Source organism: Anguilla rostrata, chromosome 19 (assembly GCF_018555375.3).
Source record: "Anguilla rostrata isolate EN2019 chromosome 19, ASM1855537v3, whole genome shotgun sequence".
In the NCBI taxonomy this organism is placed as follows: Eukaryota; Metazoa; Chordata; class Actinopteri; order Anguilliformes; family Anguillidae; genus Anguilla; species Anguilla rostrata.
In genome coordinates, this window is record NC_057951.1 from 14,822,550 (window position 1) to 14,838,361 (window position 15,812).

At 49.4% G+C, this 15,812-nt stretch overlaps 2 protein-coding genes across 3 annotated transcripts in view; one reads left to right on the top strand and one right to left on the bottom strand.

Annotated features, from left to right (window-relative positions):
* The first annotated feature begins 294 nt into the window (after window positions 1-294).
* On the top strand, window positions 295-13,023 carry LOC135246044 (5'-nucleotidase domain-containing protein 3-like). 2 transcript variants are annotated; one of them, XM_064319536.1, is made up of 14 exons: window positions 295-722; window positions 2,117-2,304; window positions 2,995-3,069; window positions 5,179-5,234; window positions 6,135-6,225; window positions 6,551-6,688; window positions 8,022-8,082; window positions 8,431-8,533; window positions 9,006-9,107; window positions 9,530-9,611; window positions 9,712-9,798; window positions 10,232-10,372; window positions 10,792-10,856; window positions 11,219-13,023. In XM_064319536.1, the coding sequence occupies exons 1-14, from the start codon at window positions 395-397 to the stop codon at window positions 11,484-11,486; spliced, it is 1,785 nt and encodes a 594-aa protein (XP_064175606.1). In that variant the 5' UTR covers window positions 295-394; the 3' UTR covers window positions 11,487-13,023. The 2 variants fall into 2 exon arrangements, with proteins under 2 accessions (XP_064175606.1, XP_064175607.1); XM_064319537.1 differs by having other exon boundaries at window positions 2,120-2,304.
* A 556-nt stretch (window positions 13,024-13,579) lies between these two features.
* The window catches only part of stab2 (stabilin 2), a 39,393-nt gene continuing 37,160 nt past the window's right edge, over window positions 13,580-15,812 (bottom strand). The window contains exons 66-70 of the mRNA XM_064319552.1: window positions 15,575-15,724; window positions 15,272-15,385; window positions 14,809-14,940; window positions 14,527-14,712; window positions 13,580-14,088 (exon numbers count right to left, since the gene is read on the bottom strand). Of these exons, the coding sequence (XP_064175622.1) occupies window positions 14,038-14,088; window positions 14,527-14,712; window positions 14,809-14,940; window positions 15,272-15,385; window positions 15,575-15,724 (633 nt within the window). The 3' untranslated portion in view covers window positions 13,580-14,037. The remainder of the gene's footprint in view (window positions 14,089-14,526; window positions 14,713-14,808; window positions 14,941-15,271; window positions 15,386-15,574; window positions 15,725-15,812) is intronic.

Sequence of the window (15,812 nt, forward strand, 5' to 3'; positions counted from 1 at the left end):
TCAAAAATATACAACGTATTTATATAAATAATAACGAGTTATTTTTATTTTCTAACTTGATTTTCTTACGTTCGGTTTGAGTTGGCTCTCGTCCGGTAGAAATTTAGTGCTTGTGACAGCGACTCAATGATGAGTGTTTTCCCTTCTCCGATACTCGTTGTGGCCTCTCATTGGCTAGAAGAGCTATGCCATGACTTTTAACGAATCAGAAGCGAGTGCACTTTGTCAGCGAAAATAAAAGAAACTTGCATTGTGCCATACTGAGGAAGTGACGTTTCGAGCGCTGAGCCAGTGAAATTCTATTTACAAGGAGGAGAAAGCATCGAGTTACATTACATGCTCTTTGCAAGGGGAAGAGACGAATGGGGTACACAGGACCCTGAACACGAGAATCATGTCGCCCTTGTCAATTTCTTTTCAGAGGCTGCTTAGAAACGCGGACAGTTTGCACAGACTGCCTGTGTCCTTAAACGCTTTGCACACGCAAGGCGGCGTAAGGAGTCGATGCGACAGACCTCTTCGGTCGTGGAGACCCCGATCTTGGCAGCACCGCTTCGGTGCGTTCGGAGCTTCAAGGAGAGCCGAGCCGGTCTTGGCTGCCTTGACACGGCGTTGCCGCCCCCAATTTACGACGGCAACACTGTGCACCTCTTCTGACAGCGGTCAAGACATGACCAACTGGCTGTGGTCCATTTACAACGAGACCAAAAAACAGACCGAAGGTACGGTGATCTTGACATCGTTAAATATGTGGAATTGAAACAAAGTGTTAAACTGAATTGGGGTGCTTATCCGTCGAGTGACTTTTACAGAGTAACTTAGCTTTCGCTTGTGCGTATCGTTTATTTTCTTGTTGAACCCCAGCTGTCAAAAATCAGAATACGAGCCAACGCTTAATCGGCTTGCAGGCTGCTCCAATGTTTGTTCTGCAAACTGCGCTGTTGTCATTGTAAAAATTACTGACGCGACATCTTATTTTGATTGCATACTCACTTGCAGAAATGCAGCTAAAGAACTAGAGCTAGACACTAGTGTTAAGCGGCATTCCCCTAACATACAGCAAGTTACATTACATCGTGACGCTCCGTCTCAAAAATAGAAAACAAAGTCGATTGTCAAGGCTCGCCTGTTTACGTGCATATTACCAGTCACACGAAAGCCAGCCCATTCAAAAAAAGAAACCAGTCTTTGAAATGAAAGATTAGCATGTAATGGGTGTAACTATACGAGGTGCTTATGGGAACGGGTTAATTCTGGCAGCATTCTTTACCTCCGGCGTTTGCACGTATGACTGGCATGTGTTCTTTTTCAAGGCCACTGAAGTGCGGTCCCTCACTATGGGAGTAGGCTATCTGCTTTCAGTTAAAGACGGAATGTAAGAAGTAAACTGACAAGACTTGAAAGACTCTAAGATTCACGTGGTGACGAATAATCCGCGTTAAATGCTGGTAAATTGTAATTATGGGTTATTACCTACACTTTCCGCGCAGAGAGGCGGAAGGTCGGGGTGGTGCGCGTAGTTTACCTCACGCTGCCCAAATCTGACCCGGTCGCCTGTTCCTCTGCAGGGATTTTAGTAGCTGGCACGGGCTTCAGTTTGTATGATGTAATTGGAGTGTCAGCTGATTATGATGCAATTGGGGGGGGGGGGGGGGGGGTGTCAGCTGATCCCCGGAGAGCAGTAGTAACCCAGATCTTTTTCTGCAGCACCCTGAAATCACACAGACACCCTCAGAATCTCTCTCTACCGTCTACTCTCCCTCTCTCCGCATGCTCACTCACTCATACTCACAAGCATGTACTGCACCCACACACTGGCGCACACACGCTGGCACCCACACGCTGGCGCACACACACAACAGCTCAGGCAGCTGTATGACACCACCGTGTCAAAACAGTGCCACGTAGTCTGACCTCTGACCGAAATTATTATTCAGGATTACAGAAATAAATTTGCCATTCGCATCTTTAAATTATGAACATTTGTATTTCCAGTTAAAGAATGTCCCAAGGGCATTAGTGCATTTCTGCAAAGGAAAAGGTTCAGACAGTGTCAAATCCCATGTTTACATTCTGGCAGAGTTAGTGATTGTCGCTGCATATTTGTTTCTTCCAGCAGATCTGATACCGATACTATCGAACAGCTTTGTGAATCCGGACACCATCTTCGCCAACAATGAGATGAGCCTCCAGGACACCGAGGTGTACGGCTTCGACTACGACTACACCCTGGCCTTCTACTCCAGCCACCTGCACACAGAGATCTTCAGCGTCGCCCGCGACATCCTCATTCAGCAGCACAGGGTCAGGTTCCCGCCAACTCCCCCCCCCCACACAGAGAACCCGCCAGTCTTTGTTTATGCGGGGCTAATTCGCATATTTAGTTTCTGTGAGTGTATCACCTTTTCCACTGTCAAAGTGCCAAATGGCAAAGCCTTTTAGTACAGAGGCTTGAGCTGGCACAGGAAGTGGCGGCTCCCCAAAACAAATCTTAACTCCAGGCGTGGAGTGCCCAAAGTTTTGAGCTGAATGAGCCGAACCAGAATCTCAGCAATTACCCACGGGCCAACATATCTAAATTAGCAGATGGAAATGTGAAAATTTTACTACAGTATGTTTCAGTGCTTAAGGTCTACCATCACACCTCTGCTTTGCATAACCAGTTATGTTGACAGACTACAGACTCAGTTACCAGTGTATTAAGCTGGGGTTGACTTTGCATAGAATAATCAAACCACACAAATCGAATCTGGTCCTCGTATTCAACTCCTCAATCAAGAACAAGTGCACAAGGAAGCTGGCCTTCCTAATGCTACAGATTGCATCAGCCAGTCCTACAGACAGCATTCTGAAACGGAGCCCTTCTGGTCTGCCAGCTCTGTGAGTGGCCTCGAGGACGTGCACACAGAGTGCTGTTCCTCACAGGCAGGCAGGCTGGTGCGTGTCCTGCAGCTAGAGCTCCTTCTCCAGCGCATGCTCTTCCTCTCCCTGCAGTACCCGGAGGGCCTGCGCGAGTACGACTACATTCCAGACTTCGCCATTAGAGGCCTGCACTACGACGTCCAGAAGGTGAGCGCGCACGCGGCTGCAGAGCGGGCCGCAGGTAGGCTGTGCGCTGCCCGTCAGGGCACGCAATAAACAGGCTTCGCAGGGACTTCCTTTATCTAAACTTTCATTTACAGTTTTAATTAGCCACTGATAGACACGCTGAATGAGCAAGCTCTGTCAAGCAAGTTCACGGCACAGATCGTACCTTTTGAGTTCTGTAGACTGAAGCCAGGTAGTGGGCCGGGTACAGGTGAGCAGGTGAGCAGGTGGATACAGGTGAGCAGGCGAGCAGGTGAGCAGGCAGGCAGCATCCAAGGCATTTAATCCGTGTAAATAATTCCATGCAAAGTATCAAATAAAATGTAGGTCCAAAAAGGCGTTCTGAAGGGTAAAAGTGAGCACGCAAGGCTTATGTGCAGCAGTCAAAGGCAAGGCTAAGCCGTAAAGAACTGTAGGCTACCAGCATGTTCCAAACTTTTCTCTCTCGTCTGAGTGAGGTCAAATCTCAGGGGCCATCTTTAAAAGGTCAAATGCCAAACCAGCCATTTCAAAATAGAAGTCTTGAAACCAAATGAGGGTTTCTACAATACAGTCTTACAAAATGGTTTCCAAAATATCTAAAAGTAATAAATACTCATATATGGCTCCTACAAGGCTCTGTGGGATCTTAAATTGCGCACCAAATGAACTAACGTTCCGTGTGTCAGTGATGACTGGTAATTACAGACCAGGCAGGCTTGGTGGAGGAGGACAGTAAATCGGCCGTTAAGCAGCAGGAGGGACCTCCATGTTAGTCCGCTACATCCTCTGGCCTGCTGGCTGTCCCATGAGCACCTCATACACCCAGCTCCTCTCTCCTCTGGCCTGCTGGCTGTCCCATGAGCACCTCATACACCCAGCTCCTCTCTCCTCTGGCCTGCTGGCTGTCCCATGAGCACCTCATACACCCAGCTCCTCTCTCCTCTGGCCTGCTGGCTGTCCCATGAGCACCTCATACACCCAGCTCCTCTCTCCTCTGGCCTGCTGGCTGTCCCATGAGCACCTCATACACCCAGCTCCTCTCTCCTCTGGCCTGCTGGCTGTCCCATGAGCACCTCATACACCCAGCTCCTCTCTCCCTGGCCTGCTGGCTGTCCCATGAGCACCTCATACACCCAGCTCCTCTTCCTCTGGCCTGCTGGCTGTCCCATGAGCACCTCATACACCCAGCTCCTCTCTCCTCTGGCCTGCTGGCTGTCCCATGAGCACCTCATACACCCAGCTCCTCTCTCCTCTGGCCTGCTGGCTGTCCCATGAGCACCTCATGCACCCAGCTCATCTCTCCTCTGGCCTGCTGGCTGTCCCATGAGCACCTCATGCACCCAGCTCCTCTCTCCTCTGGCCTGCTGGCTGTCCCATGAGCACCTCATGCACCCAGCTCCTCTCTCCTCTGGCCTGCTGGCTGTCCCATGAGCGCCTCATACACCCAGCACCTCTCTCCTCTGGCCTGCTGGCTGTCCCATGAGCACCTCATACACCCAGCTCCTCTCTCCTGCCCCCCTGTGGTGGATCAGCCTTCTCCAATCAGTCAGAAATTCTCCAATCAGTCACTAACTGCTTTCCACTACTGCTAAAAACAAATCTTTTCAGACTACATGAGAACAGGGAGATTTTGTAAAATAAAAAATAAAAAAAGCGCAAATGAATAATTGCCTCGGGCCACAGGAAGGATTACAATGACAAAATATTGGAGAATAGGAGAAGGATCAAGGTGCCACTAAGAGCAGGGTTTTAATGTCACAGGTATGAACAGACTGACAGGCGCTGTGTCGCTGGCGGCATGTGATCCTGTGATCCTGACTGTGTCAGAGATGCCAGTCCTGTCGCAGGGCGTAAATATCAAAGTGCCTCCGGTCTATAAATCATTGACCCTTGTGAAGCGTTCGGAGAATAAACAGGCCAACGCCCCGGTGCATGGTCTGGCACACTAGGGATCGTCTGCATTTTAATGAGCCTAACAAACGTCTCATTCCCCGAATGGGCCACTCCCCAAATCCATCGTCACCAAAGCTCAAATGAGGAATGATTTGGAGTCATTTAAAGGTAACGGATGTGAAATTGTTCTCTTACGGATTGCATTCCTTGTCTCAGGCCTTGCTGATGAAGATCGATGCCTTTCACTACATTCAGTTAGGGACGGTGTACAGGTACGTACCTGACAATGGTGTACAGGTATGTGGGGAACATCCTGAGGAAGGTGTGTGAGTAATATCTACATGTGCTTATGAGAGGTGTGCAGGTGTGTGAGTAAAATCTGTTTTCACTTCTGAACACTGTGCAGGTATGCAGGTAATTTCTGTAGTGGCTTAGCAGAGGTGTACAGGTATGCAGGTGATCACTATCTGTACATCCAGAGAATGTTAAGGCTCCGTTAGGAGCAGCGCATTGACACGTGGAAGCAGGTGGGAGTTATTCTGAGTGTAGTATGTTGCCAGCTTAACACCACCGTGAGACAAAGCGAAAGTTTGACATGTCAATGCCTAGGCCTTGGACATACTAGTGTGGAATGCGGTGTGTGGTGTGTGTATGCACCAGGTGTAAATCAGCCTGGCACAGCTGCTGGTGTGGTCTCGGACACGGGCGTGCCAGCTGCTTTTAGATGCCAGCTGTTTTTGGAACGGGTGTAAAGAAAGCAAGTCTCAGCAAAGAGTCATTTATTCGACCTTGAAGCTCGTTTGCACGGTTAGAATCTGCCTGTGGTAGAGCCAGAGTAACCAGCTCAGGAAGGAAGGCTGCAGTTCAGAGGGTTTTTAGTGATGTAGTCCCGCTCTAAAGAAAGGACTACACTTCCCACAGGCTCCTGATGGCCAGTCTGCCGTATCTCACAAGTTAGCAGTAAAATGCCAGTCTGTGAGGAGCCAACGTCTGTGTGTCCAGTATCACAGAGCACACCTACCTGTGCTAGTATAAAACTGGGTCTTCAAACAACTTTGACCTGCGTGTCACACTATAAAGCTGGTATAACTTAAACACCTTTTAGCTAGCTATTTAAACACAGTCGTGTGTGTGTGTGTGTGTGTGTGTGTGTATATATATGTCTGTCTCAGGGGTCTTCACCCAGTGCCGGATTCAGAGGTTATTGCCTTATATGAAGGGTGCCATGTGCCGCTGGAGAACATGAGCGACTTCTATGGCAAGGTAAATCTGTCTGTGACGACATCACTTCCCAGACAACAGCCCCCCCCCCCCCCTCCCATTTGTGCCCGACAGCCCCAGCTATGACCCAGTGAAATGCTATTTTTCATCATTATGAATATTGTAACAAATCACCACAGGACATAGGGAGATACATGTAGCAGTCCAATTATCTCATCTCAAAACACAAGGGCACATTAAACTTGCGGTTGTTGTTTGGCTTTTCCTGCAATACACATCTTAGTGCACTGATGCACCTCCACAGTAAATCCCTTCCTGATCATGTGACTGACCCCTGACCCCTGACCCCTGACCCCGTGTGTCGCAGAGCTCCCATGGCCACACCATGAAGCAGTTCATGGACATCTTCTCCTTGCCCGAGATGACCCTGCTCTGCTGCGTCAGCGACTACTTCATGAAGCACAACATCGACTACGAGCCCGTCCACCTCTACAAAGACGTCAAGGTGCGGTGTACTCGACTACAGTACGAAACTCTCACCTGTCCAGTCAGACATGTGACTACCGGTGTGGGAAGAGCATCTGCTCTACGTGCACTTCAGTGCCAGGCCACTCCCTCCTGTGTGGCTCGAGCATCAGCGGTTCTTAATGCTCAGATTTTATTTCTTGTGTTTTTTAAGATTAGGATGGTACCGTTTCATTTTTTCTGGAGCTGAACACTCCAGTCTAATTATAGAGCAGCAGCTTGGCTGTCAGATAGTGGTGATTGTCTCCTTTCAATGTGGCTGCAGTGGTTTCCCTTTGGTTTTGTTTATTTAACAGTTTAACTTTCTGATCGATAGATGTCCCCATCCAGTTTTACTGAGTTTGCTAGCCAGAGTGAGCGGTGGATGTCTCTCTGGAGTTTCAGTGTCCAGAGGAGACTGAATCTGTGCTCAGTCTGATCAGCAGTCCGAACTGTGGCTGCCCCTGGCCTGCGTGAGGCCTGCGTGAGGCCTGCTCTCCCTCATGCAGGAAATGTATCCAATTTCAGGAAGTCAGGAATGGAAACATTCCTCTCCAAGACCTCCTCCCCCCCCCCCCCACACACACACACACACACAAACTTCTAAGACTGCCAGCATTTCTTTTTGTCCTGTTCCAAATTTTGCGGTTCTCTCCCCCCTCTGCTTTCTGTGAGTGACACTGTGGGGCCTTTCTAGCCTCAGTGTGTGTTCACCTCCCGCCAGACCAGCGGGTCCAGGCCTGCCCCCTCAATACAGGCACAGTGCTGCCCTCCCCCTCAATACAGGCACAGTGCTGCCCCCCCCCTCAATACAGGCACAGTGCTGCCCTCCCCCTCAATACAGGCACAGTGCTGCCCTCCCCCTCAATACAGGCACAGTGCTGCCCCCCCCCTCAATACAGGCACAGTGCTGCCCTCCCCGTGATTCTGAAGCACAATGCTTCGCCTGCTGTGACTCCGTTACTCGATGACAAAAGTGCGAGAGATGTAGTTTCCCTGCTAATTTATTATTTTTATATCACATTCAGCTGTTCCCAGCACTCTAATAACCTTTTTCTATGTCTCAGAAAGCTGCCGGTCATAAAAATTAAAGTGTACATTTGTTCACTCTTCAACAAGTTGAGAGCTTTTCTGATTAATCTTTGAACAGATTCAGTTCTGTTATTTAGTGGGGGGGGGGGGGGATAACTGCAACGCTGGGTGCTGTTTAGATCTGAAACCCTAACATTCCCATGGAAGTTACTGCTCAGCTTTACCACATCAGAACCTTTTGTTATGAAAGTTATGCTGCTGTGTGTAAAAGCTTGACCTCTGGCGCCCTCTTGTGTTGGCAGGAGGCGATACGAGACGTCCATGTGAAAGGGTTCATGTACCGCGCTGTGGAGGCTGATATCGGTAATAACAGCTGCTCTCTGCCTGCGTGCTGCAGGGAAGAGTCTAGCTTTGCAGATATGCAATTATTTCATTATGTATTGTTTGGAATTGCATTGAGAAGTAACAGTGAAAATAAAACTGAAGATAAAGGTTTTTCCCCCACAGTCAGACATACTGTACGGTATGTTCTTGTTAGACTGCTTGTTTTCTACTTTGTCTACTAAGTATCCATGAAGAAATAATCGGATCCTACTCTAAATACACAGCTTCCCCAGAATATTCCCACAGTGTAAATACTATTAAGAAAGTACTGTTCTGTGTGGGTCTCTCTACATATAGTACGTGACATGTGTGTGTGTGTCTGTGCAGAGAAGTATATTTGCTACGCTGAACAGACCCACGCTGTGCTGAAGATGCTCGCAGAAAACGGGAAGAAGATGTTCCTGATCACCAACAGCCCCTTCGACTTTGTGTGAGTAACCGCTCTGTGTGTGTGTGTGTGTGTGTGTGTGTGCCCATGTGTCTCTTTCTCTAAGTATAACCATCATGCACCTCAACATGACGAACATACACTCACATTCAGACACACACACACACACACACACACCCTTGCACAGGCCACTGATAGCGTCCAGCCTGCCACACTGAATGACCCAGGCCACAGGAGTAAGGCCACCCTGCACCATGTGCAGTTCCACTGCAGCACGTCACCGAGTCTCTTCTGCAGAAGACCTCCAGCCAGCGGTGAGTACAGGCTGCACTCAAGTCCTGGTGAGGGAGAGAAGTTTGCACGGAATACAGAAAGTATCGGAATGAACAAGGATCGGAATGAGAAGCCAGCTGGTGTGGATATCCCCAACGGACGCATTGTTGCGGTCATAGAAACGGCATGTTGCCATGGCGCAGAATCTGTGTGCAATCTTGTTTACACTCCTCTCCCACAGGAACCGGGGGATGAACTACATCGTGGGGAAGGACTGGAGGGACTTGTTTGATGTGGTTATAGTCCAGGCCGACAAGCCCGGCTTCTTCAACGACAGGAGGAGGTGAGTGCAGGCCGTGACATCACTCATTTCAGAGTGCAGGCCGTGACATCACTCATTTCAGAGTGCAGGCCGTGACATCACTCATTTCAGAGTGCAGGCCGTGACATCACTCATTTCAGAGTGCAGGCCGTGACATCACTCATTTCAGAGTGCAGGCCGTGACATCACTCATTTCAGAGTGCAGGCCGTGACATCACTCATTTCAGAGTGCAGGCCGTGACATCACTCATTTCAGAGTGCAGGCCGTGACATCACTCATTTCAGAGTGCAGGCCGTGACATCACTCATTTCAGAGTGCAGGCCGTGACATCACTCATTAACATATAATTTCAGAACAAGTTCTGCATGAAAGTGCATGAGAAAGTGCTGGCATCCTCAGATGTGTGATCTGTAAATTAAACTGTGTGTTCATGGTGCTGCAGGCCATTCAGGAGGGTGACTGATAAAGGGGTTTTGCTGTGGGACAGGATACACTGCCTGGAGAAAGGGCAGATCTACAAGCAGGTAAAACACACACACACACACCGAGCACATGCGCGCACAAACACACACATACACAAATGCACAGACAGACACTTCTCTTGTCCCTTTGCTCCTGTTGCAGGGGAACCTGTATGAGTTTCTTCGTCTTACGGGCTGGAGTGGGTCCAAAGTGCTGTACTTTGGAGATCACATCTACAGCGACCTGGCAGTGAGTATGAGAGCGCTGAGCCTGTTTACACTCCTCTGTGTAAGAGTGTCACACCTACCGCTACGGGAAAGACAGAGACACCGCTAACTCTACCACCACATCCTACAGTTAGAGAGCCCAGGAGTGGGAGTAAAATAGGGAACAGTCCTCTTTAGCCGCCAAATATTTACAGCCTTTCTGTCTCCTGAGCTCTTTTCCGTTCCTGCCAGTATCAGAACTGTCGGCTAACTGCTCTGTATAAGCATTCATGCAGTATTATCTTTTTAACTGACGCAGGGGAGGGATGTTCTAATTAGGCTCCGCAGTAACTGGTGATGGATGTGCCCTGTCATTTTGTGTTTAATAATCTGTTGTGAGCCAGTGCAGTCGCTTGGCACCCCAGTGGAGTGTAACTGAATGAAACTGGCCTCTGGGGGGCGCTGTGTGACCTCAGGACCTGACGCTGAAGCACGGCTGGCGGACGGGGGCCATCATCCCAGAGCTGAGGAAGGAGATCAAGATCATGAACACGGAGGAGTACGTCCACACCATGAACTGGCTACAGAGCCTGACCGGCCTGGTGGAGCACATGCAGGTCAGGCCACTGGGGGGCGCCGTGGGGTCTGGAGAAAGGGGCCTGAGGCTCAGGCCTCATTCCGATCGTTTATTTTATTGGTCTATAAGCTAAGGAGCGAGGAAAGGATGCGAGGAGGTAAAATAAGTGACTGGAATGACCCCTCAGTGTAGTGCTAGGCTATGTCCAAATCAGAGCACTTGCCTACTATTGAGTATACAAGATGTATATAACTTGTATGCAACCAGTATACTCAATAGTAGGCAAGTGCGCCGATTCTGACACGGTCCAATTTATACACTGCCACAAATGTATGGGCTGGGCTGGTCTTAGCAGTGGGCTGGACCCGAGTCCTCCCTGCCTCTAAGTCTGACAGAAAGCAGCTTGTGTGAGTGAGACGTGCGGCTGAGAGTCTCTCTGACGGTCTCTCTCCTCTGCAGGTGCACAGAGATCCAGCCGCAGAAGCCGTAGTCCAGGAGTGGATAAAAGAGCGGGAGGACATCAGGTACAGCAGTGCATGCTGGGAGTGGGGGAAGCACTATAATTTAATTTAATTTAATTTAATGTTCAATAGTTTTCAGTAGTTTTGTGGGATTGTAAATACTTTTTATAATTATTTCAAGCTACGACGGGCACTGTGAGTTTACAGCCATGGGGAGATGTTATGAATTTGCCCTGTTCGCATTTAAAAGCCATTTCAAATAGGTTAATAATATAATAATTGAAATATTGTACAAATAGTTCTCTCGCCAAATGTGCAAACTACTCTTCTTCATATTAATTTGCTTGCTGACAGCCCAACTGCTGTTGTACAGAATCTTTAAATGTTAGTATTATTATTAGTGTAACTCTTCCTACGCCTAACAGGTCGCGGACGAAGAACATCTTCAACGCGCAGTTCGGGAGCCTGTTCCGCACCTACCACAACCCCACCTACTTCTCCCGCCGGCTCTCCCGCTTCGCCGACATCTACATGGCGTCCCTGAGCTGCCTGCTGCGCTACGACCTGCGCCACACCTTCTTCCCCCGCCGCAACCCCCTGCAGCACGAGGCCCCCTCCTGGCCGGACCAGGCCAGCGCCGGCGCCATCAAAACCCCCTTCCAGGCCCAGAGGGCGCAGGTCACGTCCGAGTAGCGCCCCCCCTCCCCCCAGAGACGCCTCCGCTGGGCCTCGCAGCTGGAGCACCCTTAAAATGGCCGCCGTTGTTGTGTTGTAGGTTTAATACGCAGCTTAATAAGCCCCTCCCACCGGGACTGTGGTGGCCGCCCAATCAGAGACAGTCCTGGGGTTCCTCCAGCGCTTTTTGATGTTGCCTAGCAATCTCTGGGTGTTTTTTTAGATTTGCCTTTTGTGACGTTAAGCGTTGGTAGTTTTCAGCACTCTGCTGGAATTTGGAACACTTCACCTTTTATTTGAGCGTGGGTATGTTTTATGCACCTGAGAATTTGAGCACTGACGTGAGAATGACTGCTCGTGTGTTACTGAAAGCTGAGTCGAGCGCTGCTTTGGTGGGGTGTGCCAAGGATGCAGGCTGCAGCCCCTCCACACAAGACTGAATTCAGCATTCGGCTGAAACCAGGCGCACACAGCACTGCACTCATTTTCCACAAAACACTATTTAGGCCTCGTCCCAGAAGGCAAGCGATGATAATACAGAAAGCAATAATGTGTTATGAATCAAGACGGACCAGATGGACAAATGATTCAGGAGAGGGGGGCCCAGCCCGAAAGAGAGAGCCGTGTGTTATTAGAGTTCTGCTGGGAAGTGGAAGAGGGAGAGGGAGAACAGAAGAAGAGCAGAAGACAGTAAAACACAGTTCTACTTTCCCAGCTCAGGGAACTCGTTAACCCTCTGAAGAGCAGGCTTTTTGGTGTGGTTTAAAAAACAAATGTTCTAGAGGCCTCTAGAGGGCGCTGCAGACACACACAGGGGATCAGGGGCTGCACACGTTCCCTCAACTTTAATACTTATTTGAGCTGAAGGTTTAGCTACGGTGTAGCCCTCATTAATGCTCCCTCGTTAGTGCTTCCTCGTTAGAATGCAGCCAGCTGACATTCTTTTTCTCACCACGACTGTAAACACGTATAACAAACTGTTAAATCTCCACACGCTTGGAAGCCAGTTATTAATGTATGACAATCTGACTACATACGCGCCCTACGCACACCAAGATCAAACCACATGAGATTCAAAGTCTGTTTTTCTATAATGAACTACACTCATTTATTAATTTGTCTTATTACTTTTATGGTCTGTGTGGAGTTTTCGGATTCAGAATTACAGTTTGGAGTTGTGTAACCGAGTATTTTAATTAGCTGTTACTTTTTAATGTGGTCCTGCTTCTTATACATGGGAACAGAAGTACCAAAAAATTAGCACATATTATTCCCTGAAATATATCGCACCTACTGTAAAATACAGCACCTTAGTCAACTTTTAAACCTGTTTATATGCTGTTTTTTATTTTTAAATCTTAAAAGGGAAATGCTGACTCATTGTACTACATTTCACACAAGACCCTGGGGCTGGGATGAGTAGTTTCCCAGGGGGGATGACATCACGGGGAACCATGGTTACAGAGTTGTGTTTACAGTTCTCTGGATCCACCTGTGCTCTGTTGTACTGTTTGAATGTGTTCTGTAATTATTTATTAAAAATGCCTGACTCCTGGTGGTCCAGTGGACTCTTTCCTTATTTAATACATTTTACAGTCTGGCTGAACTCCCGCAGCATCCCAGAGTAGGGCCAGGTGCTATCCATGCAGGTTAAAGAGCAACGTGCGAAGCGTTTATCACCTGGGAGCACAGATGGTAAGTCGTGGTGTCCTCAGTAATGAAATCTCCCCACTGAGTGAAGGTGGAGTGTGTGTGCTGTTCACGTGTGACTGAGTCGCAGTATACAGGCCTAAGTTTAGTGTGTTTTTAGTGTTTTCCCCACCGTTGTGCTTCTGGCTCTCGGGTGTGCTGGGTTCGGAGATCCCCGTCATAGGCTGAGGCCCTGGTTAAGGTCACATGACACCAGCCCATTTGAGTAACCCACCATCCCCATTAGATACTGAAACTGGCCGATTTCTGGCACAAGGAACATAAAAAGCTTTTTAAATCCGTTTGGTCGTGTTTTTATCCCCCTGATTTGAAATGCTGCTTTCAGGTTTTATGGTTTTGTGAATGTTGGGATGGTCGTGATGCAGTCTTAATGAAAATAAAATGATAAAACATTAATGATGGACGCTTATTACTTTTAGTTTTGTTCAAACGTACTTTTGTCACATTTAATGGGAATGCAGTTATAACTGTCAAATCATAATGGACATGGACTGCCCTCTCTCACATTTACAGCTAATCATAATTCAGCTAAAATGAAAACTCCCCATTTCTCACCATACTGACAGCAACACAGTTATGAGGACACAAATACAAGTGGCATAATAGCAGAGGTAAAAGTTGTTTGTGTCTTCTTTCAACCGATTTTCCTTCAACTGTTTTAAATCGTTTGTTTAATGAAACAAAAAAAACAAGAAAGAAAAAAAACTGGTTCCTTCAGTTAGCAGGTGGACTACAGTACAGTGTGGCAGTGGTGCCCTCCGGTGGCTGCTGTGGGTGTAACAGGTAGCTCACGTTTCTCCACATTGTCCGTGCGACGAGGCCGTTGTTTGGGGACGTGTGTGTGAGACAGAACCCCCTCTCAGCTGTCCTGGAGCAGGTCGTTTTCCACAAGACCTTGTGTGTCTCCGTCCTGCAAAGACAGAGAGGTCACGTCAAGCCAAGCCATTGGTCCTGGAAGGTGTCAATCATCTTGCTGGTCCGGGTTCAGTGAAACAAGATGCTGGAATGGCACAAATGGTTTGAACCTTTCTGTCTGGCCATCTGGTTACTGTAGAGTATCTGTTATATGGAGCTGGGCCTGAGGCAAGCTGAAGAACAGAGGGACTTGGCCATCTGGTTACTGTAGAGTATCTGTTATATGGAGCTGGGCCTGAGGCAAGCTGAAGAACAGAGGGACTTGGCCATCTGGTTACTGTAGAGTATCTGTTATATGGAGCTGGGCCTGAGGCAAGCTGAAGAACAGAGGGACTTGGCCATCTGGTTACTGTAGAGTATCTGTTATATGGAGCTGGGCCTGAGGCAAGCTGAAGAACAGAGGGACTTGGCCATCTGGTTACTCTACACTTACAATATCGCTCACAGAGAAGCCCAGGTAGGAGGGGTAGGCAGGAGTGGCGGAGTACGCGGGGGAGGCGGGGACAGCGGGAGGGTCGGGGCTGGCGGGGGCGGAGACTGATGAGTCATAGACGGGATTGCAGATGCTGGGCTTCAGATCCTCAGGCTGTGGGGCTTCGGCTGGGTCTCCGTCCTCGTCCTGCGGGGCAGGGGGGGGTAGCGTTACAACGTCCCGTAACCCACGGCAATAACCTGCGCACAGTCTGACAGTGTCGCAGACAGGGGGCGCTCTCACCTTGAAGTAGTGGAACTGGAAGGGCTTGGCGCGCTGCCCGTGGAAACGGTACAGCCCGAACGCGGCCACGCCCAGCAGCGCGACCACCAGCAGCAGCCCCATGCCCAGCCCGGCCTTGTGCCCCGCGTGGAACTGTGGGATAGCGCAGGGGAGGGATGGGAGGTCAGGGGCGGGATGACAGCTGGACATTGCTAAAGACTGTTAAAGAGCTGAGCTCCTGACTCATCATGGATGCGGGTTCAAATCCCTGTTGGGCACTGCCATTATTTTCCTGAGAAAGGCATTTAATCCAAGTGCTGTAGCTGTATGTATACAACTATAATAAATGAGGGTCGTAAGTTGTCAGAAAAATCAGGCTTCTGCCAAACTGTCAAAAACCTAGCCTGAACATTTCAGCTCTACTGACCTGAGGAGAGAATGAAAGCCATTTTACAGGAGAGACAGGAAGTGAGGTCACACTCACCTCCGGCTCTTTGGGTGGGGCTAGCAGGGGTCCCTGGAGGACGTGGATGATCCCATTGGACGTCAGGATGTCCCAGTCAATGAGGAACTGGTCATTGATGTACCGGGAGGCAGTCTAGGGTGAAGAGGAGGAGGAGGAGGAGGGTTAGGGTTAGCCAGCGTCTCAGTTCTGCTCAGCTCATTAAGAGCTCGCCCTGTTGCATCTGACTCGTCATGCCTCATAACAGGGCTGACCAATCGCGCGTTTCACCCGGTCACATGACCCCTGATCCAGGTGTGAGGTGAGGTGCGGCGCTCCTCTCACCAGCACGCTGGCGTTGCGGAAGTCGGAGATGCCCAGCACACGCAGCCAGTGTCCCAGACGGGTTCTGATCCGCGTCCCGTTGGTCAGGTCCTGGAAGTACAGCACTCCGCTCTCCGAGAGGTGGTACTCGATGTCCCGCTCCGACAGGGTCTGCCCCGCCCCCAGAACAACACAAGGGCCAATCAGGATACTGCGTGAGTGCAGGCGTATTCCGTTACCCAGGCCTGGCTCTGTGGCC